At 41.3% G+C, this 17,730-nt stretch overlaps 1 protein-coding gene across 1 annotated transcript in view; it reads right to left on the reverse strand.

The window, feature by feature from the left end:
* HHAT (hedgehog acyltransferase) overlaps positions 1 to 17,730 on the reverse strand; it is a 311,192-nt gene that overhangs the window by 277,640 nt on the left and 15,822 nt on the right. The window contains exons 2-3 of the mRNA XM_081298856.1: positions 15,447 to 15,580; positions 743 to 810 (exon numbers count right to left, since the gene is read on the reverse strand). Coding sequence (XP_081154982.1) covers positions 743 to 810; positions 15,447 to 15,537 — 159 coding nt within the window. The 5' untranslated portion in view covers positions 15,538 to 15,580. The remainder of the gene's footprint in view (positions 1 to 742; positions 811 to 15,446; positions 15,581 to 17,730) is intronic.

Consider the following 17,730-nt stretch of genomic DNA (forward strand, 5'->3'; position numbering starts at 1 on the left):
CTACCTAGCTCATAACTGGATTTGACCTTTGACCTGAACCTCAAACCAAGAGCTGGGCTGTGGACCTCTTGATATCCAAGTCAGTATTAAAACAGGTTCCTGGGAAACTTACAAGGGAAGAATGAGAAGAATTTCAGGGAAAAAAGGTGCTGATGGGAAGACTTAGGGGAGGTGCTGGTGCCCACCTACGACATTCTCTAGCACGGAAGTGCTACCTGTCGTATCAAAAGGGTACAGGGTCTGATGGAACAGTGGCCATCCTGCCTGCTACAAAATAAACTGCAGCAAAAGACAAAGGAGCCATTCCTCTACCAGGGCAGGGGAGGAAGAAAGGGGTGGCCATTCCCCGCATGCTCCACAACAGCGGGCACAGTGGGGCCACTGAGAGGCTGAAGGACAGTTGCCAAGGGCAGGCACAGGGAGTGCCCAGGGCCATGGTTGATTCTAACAGATACAGCTAGATCAAGACGGGACTTCCTGAGCTTGACCCAGGTGAAAATTGTACTAACCAATAAGGTTACATAACCAGATTTCTGGTGCCTTAAGAAGAGGCCGAGAACAAGAAAATAACCACGGAGAATGCCTTATCCAGCCCGACACTCTCATATTTCTACTCTAGGAAGGCACTTTATTCCCGGTTATTGCTGAATACCATACTGTACCTGGCAAACTCCAAATATATAAGTGATACAAAACACTAGATTTGAAAGTTGAGAAAATTCACCATTGGTCCACTTTGTACCTTCTTTAGTCCTCCAAAGAAAGCGTCAGCCTCCAACTCAAATTCCTGGTCCAGTTCCTCTTCATGCTCTGACAAGAAAAACAGTCTCCATTAGTCACAAGTCTAAACAAACGGGTTGGCTACAGAGCAAAGGCACTAAAAGAAATTGGAGAATGTCCTGCAAAAGCAGACGGGGTGGGGGCACAAGCCCATCACACTCCTTGACCTCCTTTCTGGTTTTCTGGGACCTAAGTTCTTGGAAATACAGGATGGGGCTGGTGGAAATGGCCCTTTCAACTTGTAATAAGGGTCACAGAAGGAGAGGGGATCAGAGGAGAAAAGTGTCCAACAGAGGGTAACTGGGGGAGGCTGGTGCAAATTCCCCAGTTGGACAGGTAATTAAATTTGTTTCTATATGGACTGTGCCACCAAATGATAGTGATCATGACGATTCTAGGACAAAATGCTCACAAGATAGAATAAAATGGAATCAAATCAGGGTCAAAATGTGTTCCTAAGTTAATGACATGATGGCTTATCTGTTTTTTTAAACAACAAAATCTTTGATTCTTCTTAAGGGTGTGCAATAACCAGACCTCATGTGAGATACTAGGAATGAAAAAATGAAAAAGAATCTGACTGGCAAAGCTCTCAGCCTCTGGGGGCGTCCTGTCCACTGGGGAAGAGACACAAACAGAAAATATGAAACTGCCTTGGGCTGAGTAGTGCCTTGATAGTGGACATGAGGGCTAACCTTGAGGCCTGTGTGATGTCCAGGAGACAGAGGAGTGGGTGGGGGTGGGGCTCAAAGAAAGTCCTAAGGGAGAGATAAAGGCATAGGGGTCCTCAGTACAATGGTAGTGACAAAGCCATCAGAATCATTAAAGAGGGACAAGGAATACATAGACAAGGAAAGGAGCAGACTCACATGCACTAGATGGACGCAGTAGCCCCAGGCCCACACCCCAGGCAACACTGCTCCAAAGAACAAGAGGAAAGGACAGGGTGTTGCACGCTGGCCCAGGGAACCACATCACAGCTCCAGGAACCCATTGATGTGTATCCCACATGCATGGGGTGTCACACAGGGGCATGATGACAGCAGGCGTGCAATTGTAGTGGGGCACTGGTCTTTTCTGTTACAGCTATACACAAGGCCACATTGTGTGTTTTGCATTGTGCCTGGGCTCCAGTCCAAGGAAACAGTCCATGGGCAACAGACAAGTGACTGCAATCCCACAAAGAAGTAACAGAAAGCTCAGAATTCATTCTGGAGACAGTGGGAAACCTCTCTGCCTATTCCCTCTTTTATTTCAGCCTCACGCTTACACAAAATGCAAACTCCAGAAACACTGAAATTATGCACACGTGAAACAAAGCAAAAACTCGAGCTAGTCTCTTCTTTTTAAAAAAGGATATTCATAAATAGCAGTTGACATGCTAATCCCAGACTTCCTGAAATTGTAATATATCTCCCTCTAGTGGGAAAAATTTGCTTGCCACCTCCTACAGGCTCCAAGAAAAGAAATATCCAGCCAGAAGTATTCAGAATTTAAGAACAGAGTATTCCTTTCCTTCATCTAGTGGGGAAAAGTCTCCTATGTAAACAGGAAAATCAGGATAAAACCTGCTCAGCAGGGTCCAACAGAAATTCAATATGAGCCACTAAAGTTTCTTATAGCAACAAAGAAAGAAAAAAAAGGGGAAATTAATTTTATTATATTCTTTTTAAACAAAATAACCAAAACATTATTTCAATATACAATCACTATTAAACAATTATTAATACGTTATTTTACATTCCTTTTGTAATCTTAAATACACACTGTCCTTATAGCACATTTAATTCAGAAGAACCACATGTTAAGTGCTTACTACGCCTAGGTGGCTAGGGATTACCAGATTGGACAACATAATTCCAGGCCAAAAATTCTCCCCCAGTTTTGTAGAATTTCTACAAATCACCCTTGTCTGATTTCTTGATGCAAACAAATGCTGTATATATGCTATTAATGTTAAATTCCAACTCAAATCTATCTATGACCCCTTTAGAAATCATTATCTTTAGACTGTCTGAAGTTAGCGGAAAATTCACAGCTGCAGAATGCATTTGATTGAGCAGAAGCTGAGAACCTGCAGCAACTGATCTTTCTTTGAAGAATGATAGCCCCTCAGACCCTCAGGGACAATTCCTTCCCAGGTTGGGGGCCCACGCCCTCACTCCCATGGGCAGGACTGGAGTTTTCCTCCTTACTCAAATGCAGTCAAGCAGGAGGCTGCTGCAAATGGGTGGAAGCCTTCTATCCCTGGGAATACTCTCCATACCACACAGGACAGATTGGCAGCAGAGCCAGTCCTTTCCTCTAGTGTCCTGGTACCATTTCCCAAAATTCAGCACTCCGCAAAGCTGCCTGAGAGCCTAGGAATGCAGCAATTCCCACTGATGAGCCTTGATTACTGTGTCTGTTGTGGATTCCACTCCCCCCTCCCCCTCCCCAACAAAAGAATACTTCATATCCCCATCCTACCTACTGAGCCAGAGGATTTGCATTTTAATCTCTGCTTATGAGCGGTGGTAGTAAACCACTTACTTAAAACCTCAAACTAACCTACCACTTTCACCCTCAAGATTTTGATGGGAAATTAGTTCTGGGGAGGGGGTAATAAGTGGGCAATAATCAGGGAGAAGGGAAAATTCATATTCTTTCTCTCTCTCTCTCTCTCTCATCTGATACAAGCCACTGCACTGTCATAGAGGGGCACACCCACTCATAGTGTTTGTGTCCTGCTATTTCTATGCATTTGAAAAATTCCAATCAGCTTCTGCTGATTCTTTATTTCCCTAGGAAGCCAGTGGATACAGCCAACTAGGGCAATAAATGAAAAAGGGGAAGGGGAGCAGAAAAGATGGGCCCCTAATGATTAGAAAATGTAATGGGAAACAACTTTCAAATATTCATAGGTAAATTATCATATAGAAGAGTGGTGATAAAGGGCTGGTTTTTCCATGCCATTTGAAGCTTGGGTTTCCCTTTCCTCTATCCCAATCCTCACTTAAGGAATAAAAATGTTATTTAGAAATAGCCTAAGCAAAAAGCAAATCAGACATGTAAATAGGATGCAAACCTATACACTTCATAAATGGCTTGCAAACCTCCCCAAAAAGAGCTGCTCACATAAGAAATTCTGAGATCTCTTAGAGCTGACCACCAAGAATGCAATTTCTATGGGAATCCTTACCATTCCAAATGACATTGCAACTGAAAATGGAAACTCTCAAGCTAAGAAAGAACTATGAGGTGTGCTGTTGCATGTGTCAGGTGCAACATGGATCACTGGTGGGCAGCAGGGGGAGAAAGCAGAGGAGGAGTGGGGAGATCCAACACTAAGGGTTGCTTTCAAGGGCCCTCAGACCTAGGCCATGTTCCAAGGCACTTATTAAAGAATTATTTAAAGTATCAGTGAGGCCTGGGGGCACAGTGGCACAAGCCTGTAATCCCAGCAGCTTGGGAGGCTGTGGCAGGAGGATCACAAGTTCAAAGCTAGCCCCAGCAAGAGAGGCACTGAGCAATTTAATGAGACCCTGTCTCTAAATCAAATAAAAAATAGGGATGAGGATGTGGCTCAGTGGTTGAGTGCCCCTGAGTTCAATCCCTGGTACCAAAAAAAAAAAAAAAAAAAGTATCAGTGATAGGGGACAGACAGACATTGAGTGGTAGGAATATGAGCTTAAGGGACTAATTCTGTAAATGGGTCCATGTGTTGACTCCCCCAACTTTCTCTTTTAAAAAAGCAATTTATCGGGGCTGGGGATGTGGCTCAAGCGGTAGCGCGCTCGCCTGGCATGCGTGCGGCCCGGGTTCGATCCTCAGCACCACATACCAACAAAGATGTTGTGTCCGCCGAGAACTAAAAAATAAATATTAAAAATTCTCTCTCTCTCTCTCTCTCTCTCTCTCTCTCTCTCTCTCTCTCTCTCTCTCTAAAAAAAAAAAAAAAAAAAAAGCAATTTACCTGCAGCCCTGCCTGGCTTAAGTCCACAGGATATGCTACATTCCTCCAGAAACTACCTGTTATCTGCAGGAGAAACGTAGGCCTGAAATGCTGGTAAGAAGAACACAAGTTACCCTGAAGCAGGGGACTTTTGTGACTCTTACAACAGATCAGATCCCAGAACTTGGGGAGATAAGGATAATTGCCCCTAACCATAAAAGCTGTAAGACTAGGTCAACATGGGCCAAAGTGACCTAGAGTTGTCATGGCAGTGGGGACTTGAAAGTCTGATGTCATGCTGCTAACAATCAAAAATCCTGGACCAGGTGGACCTGGTCAAGACTCTCTGGAAACTTCCCTGGGACCTCCTATAAAACCGGAGGACAGGAGGTACATGCCATCCCTCTTCTCTCTGAGAGGACCCACTGTCTCCTTTGAGAGAGACCTTCTGAGAGGGTCCCCTTTCCCCTTTACTCTCCCTTGTAATGAACTCATTCCTGTAACTCTGAGCAACACAATCTGAAGTCTTTCTGGCCTGATCCCAAGAATTGGGACTTGGAGGGGACTTTGCACTGCCTCAGTTTCACAGAAGGCCCTAGCCCCATAACATCAGGAGGCAGCGTCTCTGGAACCCCACACACCCCTACCTAATATAGGGGAGGACAAACATCTCGTCTTTACCTTTTCTTAGACTTGTGGCTAAAGCCCCTATAATAAAAGACTAACAAAGACAAAAGCATATGAATTTATTTCATGTAAATTTTTACATGTGATAAAAGAATTTCTGAGATGTCCTTAATCTACGGGGATAGAGAAGAACAATGGGAAGAGGTTAATCAATAACAAGCTACAAGCCAAAAATAATGAGAGCTACTCTTCAATGAGTGCTGGAATCTTAAAGCCCATTACAGAGGATCAGCAGGGCTGTTTACATATAAACGTTCCCAATTGTTAACTGGACAAATGCAGAAGCAGGTCACTTCCTATGGATCACCCTTCTGACCCCTCACTCTGCTTTGCATAATTCCACCCTTGTCACCCATGACCAATATGAGTTTGGTGTAAACATCTGTGCTTTCCTTCTCCAAAGGAATAAAAATTCTCTTAGTTCTAGGTCCTGCAGACATTTTTCCAACCCCTTCCCGGTTCTGCTACCAGAAATTACAGGAACTTGTCCCAGGATCTGGTCTCTTTCCTGACGAGTGTCTGACGAGTGTCTGAAACAGCTCAATAAACCCTTATGTTTCAGAGATTCCCTCAAAGTTTTGGTTTAACACGTGACACAGGAGCTTTCATAAGGAAATGAAAACCCAAAGCAATGGTTATACGCTTGCTTGCTGCAATTCCAGGTTTCAGGAAAAGTGGGCGATTGTGGGGAAATATACAGGCAACCAGTATGATCTTGTGATAAGAAACTGGGGGAGGGGCTGGGGCTCAGCAGTAGAACACTCACCTAGCACGTAGGAGGTGGCTGGGTTTGATCCTCAGCACTACATAAAAATAAGTAAAATAAAATAAAGGTATTATGTCCAACTACAATTTAAAAAAAAAAGAAAGAAAGAAAGACAGAAACTTAGCCAGGCCTGATCTTTTTTAGGTTCTCCTGTATCCCTGTATCTTCAGAGAACAGGATCTTTCTTTCCTCCAGGTAGATAAAGGGCAACTCCCTATTAGAGGTCTCATTACCAATCTCAGGGGAGGGTCAGAAAATCCTTCCTAGGTTTTATGACATGTCTCAAGGAAAAAGGGTAGACAGCAGGTGAGACTGACCTCCTGCTACTTGGCATTTCTCAAATGCCAGGGTGCCAGACTTGGGGTATTGTTCCTGAACCCCATCACCTACTTTAAGGACCAGTATCAACAAAGGGGAAAACACCAGAAAAGGAAGACAGTGACTCACTAGTTTCCTAAGGCCCTGGCCACAGGTAACAGGGTAGACAATGGTCAGGTACAAAGTGAAGTGTCACCAAACGGGATGCTTGGAACCTTGGCTGCTGTGTCACTCCACCTATCACACTGCAACAGGCTGTCCAGTCCTTGGCTCCTGTGGGACCGTGGACTTCCACAGAGCCTTGTAACTGAGGGGTCCCTGGTTGTCCCACCCTTGGTGAGCCAGCTCCCCTGGTTCCCAAGGCAAGGCCACCTGTTGAAGGACAGGATCTATTGGCTTGGTTTCCCCACCCTGTTCTCAGGTTTCCAGAATTACCAACTATCTTGCAACCAAACTTCACTAATCACAAGAGGAAGTGGGAAAATTTTTCTCCTAACAAAGCCCACACCCTTCAAGAGGTTCCTATTGAACAAACTGTGTGAAAGAAAGAACTAATCCATAAATGAGCTGCTCTGCCCTTTTCTCATAAACTGAGATGAGGAACAGTGAATCCCACCCGTGGGTACAGGAAAAAAGAAAAGGCAGAAAGTAAAAGTGTTCATTTATCGTTACATCCCACTTGGAGATGCCTGCTATATGAAAACAAAGAAACTGGGGGTTGCAAGTCAAATAAATACTTTACACCATAAAAAATCAGACTCTTTAACCGGCAGGGCTCCCTGCATTTGAGAGTTTATTTAAAGAAACATTAACTTCATGTCACTGAAGATTAAAGAAATGATAATAAAGCTCCTATGAAGTGAGAACACAAATCAATGGAAAGCACAGTTCCATTTATAAAAATATGGTTAGTCTAACTTTCCAGGAAGGTAGCGACTGCAGAGAAGAAGGTGTGCTTGGGCTCCATGAAGTCAGAAGGACCTAGGGTGGCTGTTATTTATTCAAAAATAATCTTCAGAAACAGAACACAGAAAAAAAAATGGTAGAATTTACAAATAAATCCAAGAACTTGTTCTTTGAGAAAGAAAGTAAACCTACTAGATAAATCTTAAAACAGGTGAAATGAAACACATACATTATCCAAAAACATTATGAGAATCACCATTTGACCCAGCTATCTCACTCCTCCGTCTATACCCCAAGGATTTAAAATCAGGATACAACAGTGACATAGCTACTCAATGTTTATAGCAGCTCAATTCAAAATAGCTAAACTACAGGACCAACCTAGATGCCCTTCTATAGATGAATGGATAAAGAAACTGTGGTATATACATGCAATGGAATATTCTCAGCCTTAAAGAGAAATGAAATTATAGCATTTGCAGGTAAATGGAGGGAGTTGGAAAATATCGTGCTAATCAAAGTAAACCAATCCCCAAAAAACAAAATTTGAATGTTTTCTATGGTAAGTGGATGGTGATCCATAATGTGTGTAGGGGAGGCAAGGGAAGAATGCAAGAACTTTGGATTGGGCAGAGGACAGCAAGAGGAGAGGAGGGGCTGTAGGGTTGGAAAGATGGTGGAATGAAACAGACATTATTACCCTATGTGTGTGTGCGATTGCATGAATGGTGTGACTCTGCATTGTGTACAACCAGAGAAATGAAAAGTTGTGCTCCATGTGTGTAAGAATGAAATAAACTAATTCAAATTAAATTAAAAAAAAAAACATCATGAGAACATGATACAACTGTGTGTTAGTACATTTGAAAATCTCTGTGATATGGAAAAATACAAATTGCTCCAACTGACTTAAGAAGAAGAGAATTCTAAATATACCAATAACCCTGAAAGATATGGGAAAGTTTTCAATGGCTCGACTGCCAAACAGACTTCATGCCTTGACAAACTTACAAGTGAATGATCCGAAGCTTTGAGGACACAGACATTAGCTTCACAGTATTATTTTTTAAACTTTAAAAAGTAATCTTCCCCATGTGTTTTCTAAAGCTAGCAGAGTGCCAAGATTGAAATCTGAGGATAAAATTACAGGCCAATCAATCTCACTTAGAAATTAGTATAAAAAAAAAAAAACTTGGGGAAAGCAGTGAATTTTAAAATCCCATGGTCATGGCCAGTTTGTTGTAGGAGTCTCTGGAGTTTGCGACTGAAAAGCTGATTACTCTTAAATGTCATACTGATGGAATAAAGGAGGGAAACCAGGGACTCTTCTGAATGGGGGCTTTCAAGATTGAAAAAAATTACCAATTTTAAAAGGAAGTCAGAAGGAATCCTTAACATGGTTCTTTAAAGATAAATAAGTAAAACTTGCACAATCTCTCACTAATGGTGAAAGCAATATGAGGATTTCCATTTAGGTTAGAATTAAAGCAGAAAAACCACCAACTATTATATGGTCCTAGAAGGCCTAGCAAAGTAAAAACAGATGAAGCAAAGTCATTATCTGTGGATGGTGTTATCTAAACAGAAAAAAAAAAACCCACAAAAACAAGTGATAAGTAATGGAAATATAAAAGAAATACATAAATACCTTTACCATAGACCAGAAATAATCAGATGGAAAATATCCCAATCCTAAGAGGAGAAAACAGACTCATAAATAATCTTAAAAATTTTAGGGCTGGGGATGTGGCTCAAGCGGTAGCGCGCTCACCTGGCATGCGTGTGGCCCGGGTTCGATCCTCAGCACCACATACAAACAAAGATGTTATGTCCGCCAAAAACTAAAAATAAATATTAAAATTCTCTCTCTCTCTCTCTCTCTCTCTCTCTCTTTAAAAAAAAATTTAGCAGGATCTATTATGAAGAAGACCATGAACCTTCATTAAGGGAAATAACAAGATTTTAAAGAAAAGAAAGGGGATACAATATTGTATTCCTGGAAGGAAAGATACAGTGTTGTAAAAATATAAACAATTTACAAATTACTTTCTAGTTTATTGTGATTCCTAGGAAGAACCTGGAAGGTGTTTGTGCAGTTTCACTCCATACAACCTGAAAAACCTCTGAGAACAGCAATCAGAGACAACAGAAATACAAATCCCTTCCTTACAAATTAAAGGAGCTAAGCATCCAACTCGTGAAGTTGGAATAAAAAGGAGGAGAGCCAACCCAGAGAAACAAAAAGGGAGGAAATAATAAGGGAAGAAAATTAATCAATTGGAGAAAAAGAAACAACGGTGAAATCTAATAGTCAAAAGCTGAAAAGATGAATGCAATTTCTGGCACAGTGGATCAAAGAAAGAAAAAATATATAAGGGAAGAAGGAGAAAGAACAAAAGAGGGAGTAAAGGAGAAAGAAAAAAAATTAAAAAATACAATATGGCAGGGGATGAGGAGTGGGGAGCCCAGCTCCAGGGGGAACAGAGTAATGAAAGTAAAATTAAACACACACACACACAATAAAAAAGAAAGGACAATTAAAGAAACCATCAATAAAAACGCTTTTAATATTATGAACTATATACTAATCAAATTTAAAAGCTGCATAAAACAGACTCCTAGAAAGCTACAAACTGTCAACGTGGGAACAAGAAGAAATAAAATATTTAAGTAGGAACCAACAGGCAGTAAAATGAACGGGTCATTAAAGGATTCCCTCTCTCCCTCTCTCGTGTTTTAACAGGTAACCTCCTATCATCCATTGTTTTCACTAGTAGGAATTCAGTTAGTTGCACTTCCAGTTTTTCATTAAGCTGATAGGGTCACAAAAATAGATGGTCCTCTTTTAGGCACAGGCATTCATCCTTTCAAGGCTTATTATGCAAGCCTTTAAGGCTTGGCAGGATACATTATAAGTTGCGTGGTACATTGCAACTTTCCCCATGTTCAAGGTAAGCAGAGAGATAAGTGTTTCCACCTCTCCTAAAACATAAGCACAAATTTAATCCAGTAGCTATTGAATTTAATTATTTAAATTTAATCCAATAGCACCAGGGGCAAGCCACCCAGCACAGCAGATCACCATCACCTTCCCCAAGAAGTTCTTTATGACTTAGAGATATTCTATATTTGGTAGAATTAGGGAGAATAGGGGGATTCTGTTCAATCCCTGCTATAAATTTGTCAAGAGATTCCATTTGACTGAGACTGTTAAAATCAGTCTGCTGTCCCTCATGGCCTGCCAGTTCTGCAACTATTGAGGCCTCCGTGGACAAGATGCCTGCCCCAAGCCCAGAAAAAAAGAGCAGCCCTGCAGATGTCCACCACAGGCATTTCACTTCACAAGTACATTATGAGCCTCTAGTTTATTCTAGACACTGTGTTTGCACCAGATAGAAGGACTCCAGAAAAGTTCACCAAGGAGAAAATTTTCCCAGTGTCCTACCTCTAAAATGTAGGTTAGTGGCACTTTTTCTTGGGCTAGTAAGTGAAATGAGGAATCAAGAAGGATTGGCATCACACCAATAAAACACACTTCATCAAGGCAGGGAGATCCAGCTTCCGTGAACTGAACTGGCCAAAGGATTAGAGGAAGATAGTTTCTGACAATGTTCTGAGAAACATTTTGGCACCGACAATCAGAGGGATAAAAGCAGCTTTGGGCTGCAAAGTGTTCAGTAATATGCCAAGGAGCATTCAGCTTCTGAGCCATCTGAGGCACAGAAGGTTTTATACCCCAAAACAGAGGAAGCCCCACCCCCAACCTGGAAGCTACCACTTGTGTAAGAAGGAATAAAAATTTTCAGCTTAAAGTTTAATAGTAGAACAGACAAAAAGAATCTCCCCTTTAAAACAAGCTGACTTAGGAAACATCAATTAAGATGAGTGGTAGAATAGAAAAAGGATTAGGTCTAGATGAAAAGATCTGGGTTTCCACCTCCGGTCCATTAAGGTATAGGTATAGCAAGGTTGCAGAATATAAGGTTAATATACAAAAGTCAACTGCTTTCCTATATGCTAGCAATAAATAAATGGAGCTTGAAATTAAAACAGTACCATTTACATTATCTCTCCAAAAAATAAAATATGTAGGTATACATCTAACCAAATATGTACACGATCTACATGATGAAAAATACAGAACTCTCATAAAAAAATCAAAGAACTAAACAAATGGAGAGACAGTCCATGCTTCCACTAGTCACTCAATATTGAAGAAGTTCTCCAATTTTAATCTACAGATTCAATGTAATCAAAATCAAAATCCCATTGCATTATTTCATGGATATTGACAAAGTGACTGTCAAGTTTATAGAGAGAGGCAAAGATTCTCGAATAGCCAACATGATATTGAAGAAAGTCAGAAAACCGTCACTGCCTGCCTTCAAGATTTTAATGACAAAGGTACAGTAATAAAGAGAGTGTGGTATTGGTCAAAGAACAAATAAGTCACTGGAGCAGAATAGAGAGCCCAGAAATAGACCCTCATAAACATAATCAACAGATTCAGAGAAAGAACAAAGGCAATACAACAGAATAAAGACAGTCTTTTCGACAAATGGTGCTGGAACAACTAGACATCCATGTGCAAAAAAAAAAAAAAAATCTTTCACAAAAATTAATCAAAATGGAATATAAATCTAAAAGTAAAATGTAAAACTTCCGGAAGATAACATAGGAGAAAACCTAGATGATATTAGGTGTGGTAATGACTTTTTTGGCATGATCTCTGAAATAAAGAATTGATAAGCCAGACTTCATTTAAATTAAAAAGTGCTTGAAAAGAATACTGTCAGGAAAATGAAAAGACAAGCCACGGAATAGGAAAAAAAAAATTTACAAAAGGTGTATCTGATACATTTTGGAAGTATTACCCAAAATACACAAAGATGTCATATACTCAACTTTTTTTATGAATCTTTAAGCTCAACATTATCAAAATAAACCATCCAATTTAAAAATGGGCCAAAGACCCAAACAGCTAGTCAAAGAAGATATACAAATAAGCATATGAAAAGATGTTCCATGTCCTATGTCATCAAATGTAACAACAGGACACCTCTACACACCTATGAGGACAGCCAAGAACCACAGCTCTGACAATAGCAATTGCTGACAAGGATGTGGAGTAACAAGGATTGCTACTCATTGCTGGTGGGCACACAAAATGGTACAGCCACTCTGTTCGACAGTTTGGCAGTTTCTTACAAAAATAAACATACTCTTAATCATATGATCAAGTAATTGTATTTCTTGTCATTTACCCATATGAGTCAGAAACTTAGTCCACACAAAAACCCACACAAAGGGGCTGGGGATATGGCTCAAGCGGTAGCGTGCTCGCCTGGCATGCGTGCGGCCCGGGTTCGATCCTCAGCACCACATACAAACAAAGATGTTGTGTCTGCCGAAAACTAAAAAATAACTAAAAAATAAATATTAAAATTCTCTCTCTCTCTCTCTCTCTCTCTCTCTCTCTCTCTCTCTCTCTCTCTCCCCTCTCCCTCTCTCTCTCTCTTTAAAAAAAAAAAAAAGTAAAACTTTGCAGGGCACAGGGGCACACGCCTCTAATCCCAGCAACACCTGAGGCTGAAGCAGGAGGATCACAAGTTCGAGGCCAGCTTCAGCAACTCAGAAAGACCCTCAGCTACTTAGTAAGCCCCTGTCTCAAAATAAAAAATAAAAAGAGCTGGGGATGTGGCTCCATGGTTATGTACCCCTGGGTTCAATCCCTGATATGTATATGGATGCATATATGTAAAGCCTATTTTCCAGAAGGGGAAAATTCTCCCAGAACAGTGAGAAATAATAGATAGCAGGTATTATTTTAAATCACAAGATTTTAGGATAATTCATTGTGCAGCAATCTATGGAGGAGACTGATTAATTGCTAATATCCATTCTTGCTTTCTCCCTCTATCATAAAACCATTGAGTTTACACTGGAAAAATGACCTCCCAGTGGAAGATTATGCTTCCTAGCTTCTTTCTCAACTAATGTGGCCACAGGACTAGGTTCCAGTAAATGGGACACAACTGAATATATATGACATAAGCAAATTTCAGGTCACTTTCTTAAAAGGAGATGACTCTCCTCCCCTTCCATCCTTTGACTCCTGGAACAGCCCCGGTGCATGAGATGGAGCTCTGTGCTAAGGACCTCAGAGGAACACAGGAGAAGGAACCAGGATATCTAATGCCACCTAGACACCATAGCCACTGTGGACCACAGTTATCTGGGATGTCATTCCTGTTGCCAAACCTGTCTTCTAAGTAATGTACCATCTCATCTTTGGCTGTGCCAAAGATTCAATGAGATGAGAAACACGAAGTAGCCAATATGGTGTGTGACACAGCAGGTTCGTTTCCTCTAAATGGGCTGAGAGACCAGAGCTTCAGCAGGAAACACAACTGCGTGGCCAGCCCTGATCAAAACCAACCCCCCTCTACTTCAGTCAGTCCGTGCCATCAAGCCCATGGCTTTAATTGGATGTGAGTAAAATGGAGAGAAAAGTCAATACTGGTGATCTGTATCCAAACCAATCCTGGTGATCCATAGGGTAGTCTGCACACAACAGGCAAGAGACACTCTGTGGTGCTTCCCCAAACCTAACACTGCCATTTTATTTTATGGTAGTTCTGGGGATCAAACCCAGGGCCTTGCACATACTGAGCATGTACTCTACTTGGAGCTATATCCCTGGCTTCTACTTTTTCCATTTGAAGTGACCTCACCTACTTTTAAAACGTTCTCCCGCCTTTAAAATGAAATCCAAATCCCTCAGTGGAATATACAATGTCTTTCACAATCTATAGCTTTTTGATCTGAGTTCAACTCTTTCCACCCCCTCATCATATCCCACATTCCAGACATACACTACATCCCATGAGTGGTTTGCAGTTCCTAGATCATATTACACTTTCTCATGTCCCAATGGTATTACACTAGCTTGTCCACTCGCCAGCAAAGCCATCTCTAGCCACAGCTCCTCAACTCTCCTCTCTACTTGACTAGCTTCTGCCCTTCTTTAGGACAACCTCCACAATCTCCATTATATCTAAGAAATTGTCACTAACTATGGCAGAGACTACCCCCTGTCCCTCCAAAATTCTTTTAGATTTTAGGTAGCACATGGCCACTAAGCTAAGGACTATACTTCCCAGTCTCCCAGCTGTGGCCATGTGGCTCAGTGCTGACCAACTGGACCAACTGAGCAGGAGTGACAGGTACTCTTGCCCAACTGCTGTAAAAAGAAAAGCAGGTCCCTGTTCCCCTTACTATGGGCTAGAATATGAGTTGGGGATAATTCACCTCCAACACACAGACAACAGCAACACATTAAATATTGCAGAACGAGAAGATAAAAGGAAGCAGGGTGTGGTGGTAGGTTCTTACAGTCCCAGCCACTTGGGAGGCTGAGATGGAGGACTGATTAAGTCCAGAGGCTCGAGGCCAGTCTGGGGAACACAGCAAGTCTCTGACTAATGAAAAAATAAAGAAGATAAAAAGAGTCTGAATCACTAACACCTTCAAACTGTCTCCATATGTCTGAGATATGCCTGAAAAGAATGTTGGTGAAAGAGAAATTTAAAAGTATACTTCAAATTCCTGAGGCAAGTTCCCTCCAGGGCCTTCAACAGCTGTTGAATCAAATCCTCCAATTACAGGAGAGGCTAGGGGTGTAGCTCAGGGAAGAGCATATGATCAGCATGCACCAGGCTCTGGGTTCTGTCCCCAACAACTGCATATACATACACATACACATACACACACACACACACACACACACACACACACACACACAAGTAGCAGCAGCTATTACAGGAGATGAGTCACAAAATCACCTAAAAGACCACAGCATTGAGATAAAGCATGTCATGAACTCAGGTCATTAATTCAAACTATGAGCAAAAGAAAAGCAGGATCCAAGTCATCCTAATCCTATGGAACCATCTTCCTGAATCTTATACCTGTGGGCATTCCCTCCTCACTTTTTTTTTTCTTTTTTTTTTTTTTTTTTTTGTGATAGGAGATCAGAAAAGCTTGGATCCTTACCTCTGGAGACTTTGTAAACTTCATAGAAAGAATAGAAGTGGAAGCCTAGTGAAGCCAGCAGGTAAAGAGACAGTTCCCATCGGGACAGCATTGTTCCTTCTCAGGATGGTTCTCAATGTCCACAGTGAGAGGTTCTAGGAAGAGAAAATGATAAAACATGAGACCATGGACTTGACCCTAGATAATAGCAATATATATATATTTATATTTATTTTAGTTGTAGATGGACACAAAACCTTTAATTTATTTATTTTTATGTGCTGCTGAGGATCAAACCCAATGCCTCCCATGTGCTAGGCAAGCGCTCTACCACTGAAACACAACCCCAGCCCAGATAATACCCTCTTAACATCACTGCACTTTGTTCACACTCCCAGGGACCCTTCACTATTCAAGGTGAGCGAACTTGACCCAGATCAAACCTCCTCCTTCCGAGGACCTCACCCCATCCTGCATCCAACACACACACAAATACTCATTCTTGCTAAAGGTGGTTAGGTCTTCCCCCAGCACTGCCCAGGGCCTTCTATCACAGTACATATCAGAGAGTTCTCTCCTTTTGTGTGCTATCCATCTCCCCTGTAAAGTAGACCTTTGGAGAGCGGGAATCATGATTTCTGACTCCCCAGCACCTACAAATGTGCCTGGAATGTGGCAAGAAGGAATAACCAAGAACTCCATGAATAATAAATGGCTTCAAAAGATTGAATAAAAGAAAAGCACAAATAAAATCTCCAAGCCTCTTCTAAGCCAACAGCCTCAAACTCCTCATTCTTCTCTTTAAATGTCATCCCATAGTTGTGGATGGGGATGGTCTAATAAAAACTACCTTCCACATATCTGTGAACTCCTTAAATGGAGATTACTGACATGACCCTGGACACCTGTGGCAGACACTGCCCACCCATCCCCAATGATACTCAGTCTCCCTGCTTTAGTAATTGAATTTCTATCTGGACACATGGAACTGAGCTCAAAAGTACTCCCTAGCCAAGTGGACACTTGAATAGTTCTGCCCACAGGGATGTGCGTACAGAGATGTGAGGCTGTGGTCACTGTCTTCTTTTCATCCCTTTCCGAATGATCAGAGTCGGGACAGCCACTTTGGGCCAACAAATAAAAGCCACATGAAAAAGAAGATAGACACACCTCCGGGGGCTGGGGTAGTGGCTCAGTGGTAGAGCATTCACCTAGCACGTTTGAGGCCCTGGGTTGGATCCTAGCACCACATAAAACAAAAAATAAATAAAATAAACTTATATCTAACTATAACTAAAAATTTTTTTAAAAAAGAAAGAGACACCTCCGTCCCTGGCTCCATGTAACACCCTACCCCTAAAACTGTCCTGGACCATTTCTACCTGGACTATTACATGAAAGAGAAATGTACTTGTAGGTTGTTTAAGCCTCTACTAGTCCAAATAGATGGCATTACTATTTTCTAAGTAATGAAAGAGATAAAGGAAACTTAGGTCTAAAAATTCTGCAAATTCAATGATCCCAAATATTCCCAAGTAACAAAGAATTAACTAAATTTAAGCTCTTTTATAAATCTCATTGCTTTACTCAACATGAAATACATGTCATTGTGGATGCCAGATTTAAATAAGAGCAAAATTTGAGCCCCAAGCAAGCAGTTCTTAATATGTGATGGTAATGTTAAGACTCAGAATTCTCACAATGCTAGAACTGTTAAGACTAAGATTTCACTGTGTTTCACAATAGCTCTGTAGAGCAGGTAGAGAAAGGAGGTAGGCATTTTACAGATGACGAATGCAATGAGGTCACACATCCAGAAATAACTGACCCAGGACAGAAAGACAAATACTCCACCATCTCATTTACATGTAGAATCTAAAAAGGTCATACTCACAGAAGCAAAGAATAGAACAATAGCTGCCAGGAAGCAGGGGTGAGGGAAGTTAAAAGGTACAAAGTTTCAGTAAAACACAACAAATAAGTTGTGGAAATCTCTTGTACAGCATGGTGACCATAGTTAATAACAACACAGTGTACTTGAAAATTGCCGAGAGTAGATCATAAGCATTCTCACCACTTGGGAAGCTGAGACAGGAGGATTGAGAGATCAAAGCAGCCTCAGAACTTAGTGAGAACCTGTCTCAAAATAAAAAATTAAAAGTACTGGAGATGTGGCTCAGTGGTTAGGCACCCCTGGGTTCAATCCCAAGTACAAAATAAATAAAAAGAAATATGTTAAGGCGAGGGACATGTGAATTACCTTGATTTAGTCATTTCACAATGCACACTTTTATCAAAACACCAC

This window comes from Spermophilus citellus (assembly GCF_964194105.1).
Source record: "Spermophilus citellus genome assembly, chromosome: 6".
Lineage (NCBI taxonomy): Eukaryota > Metazoa > Chordata > Mammalia > Rodentia > Sciuridae > Spermophilus > Spermophilus citellus.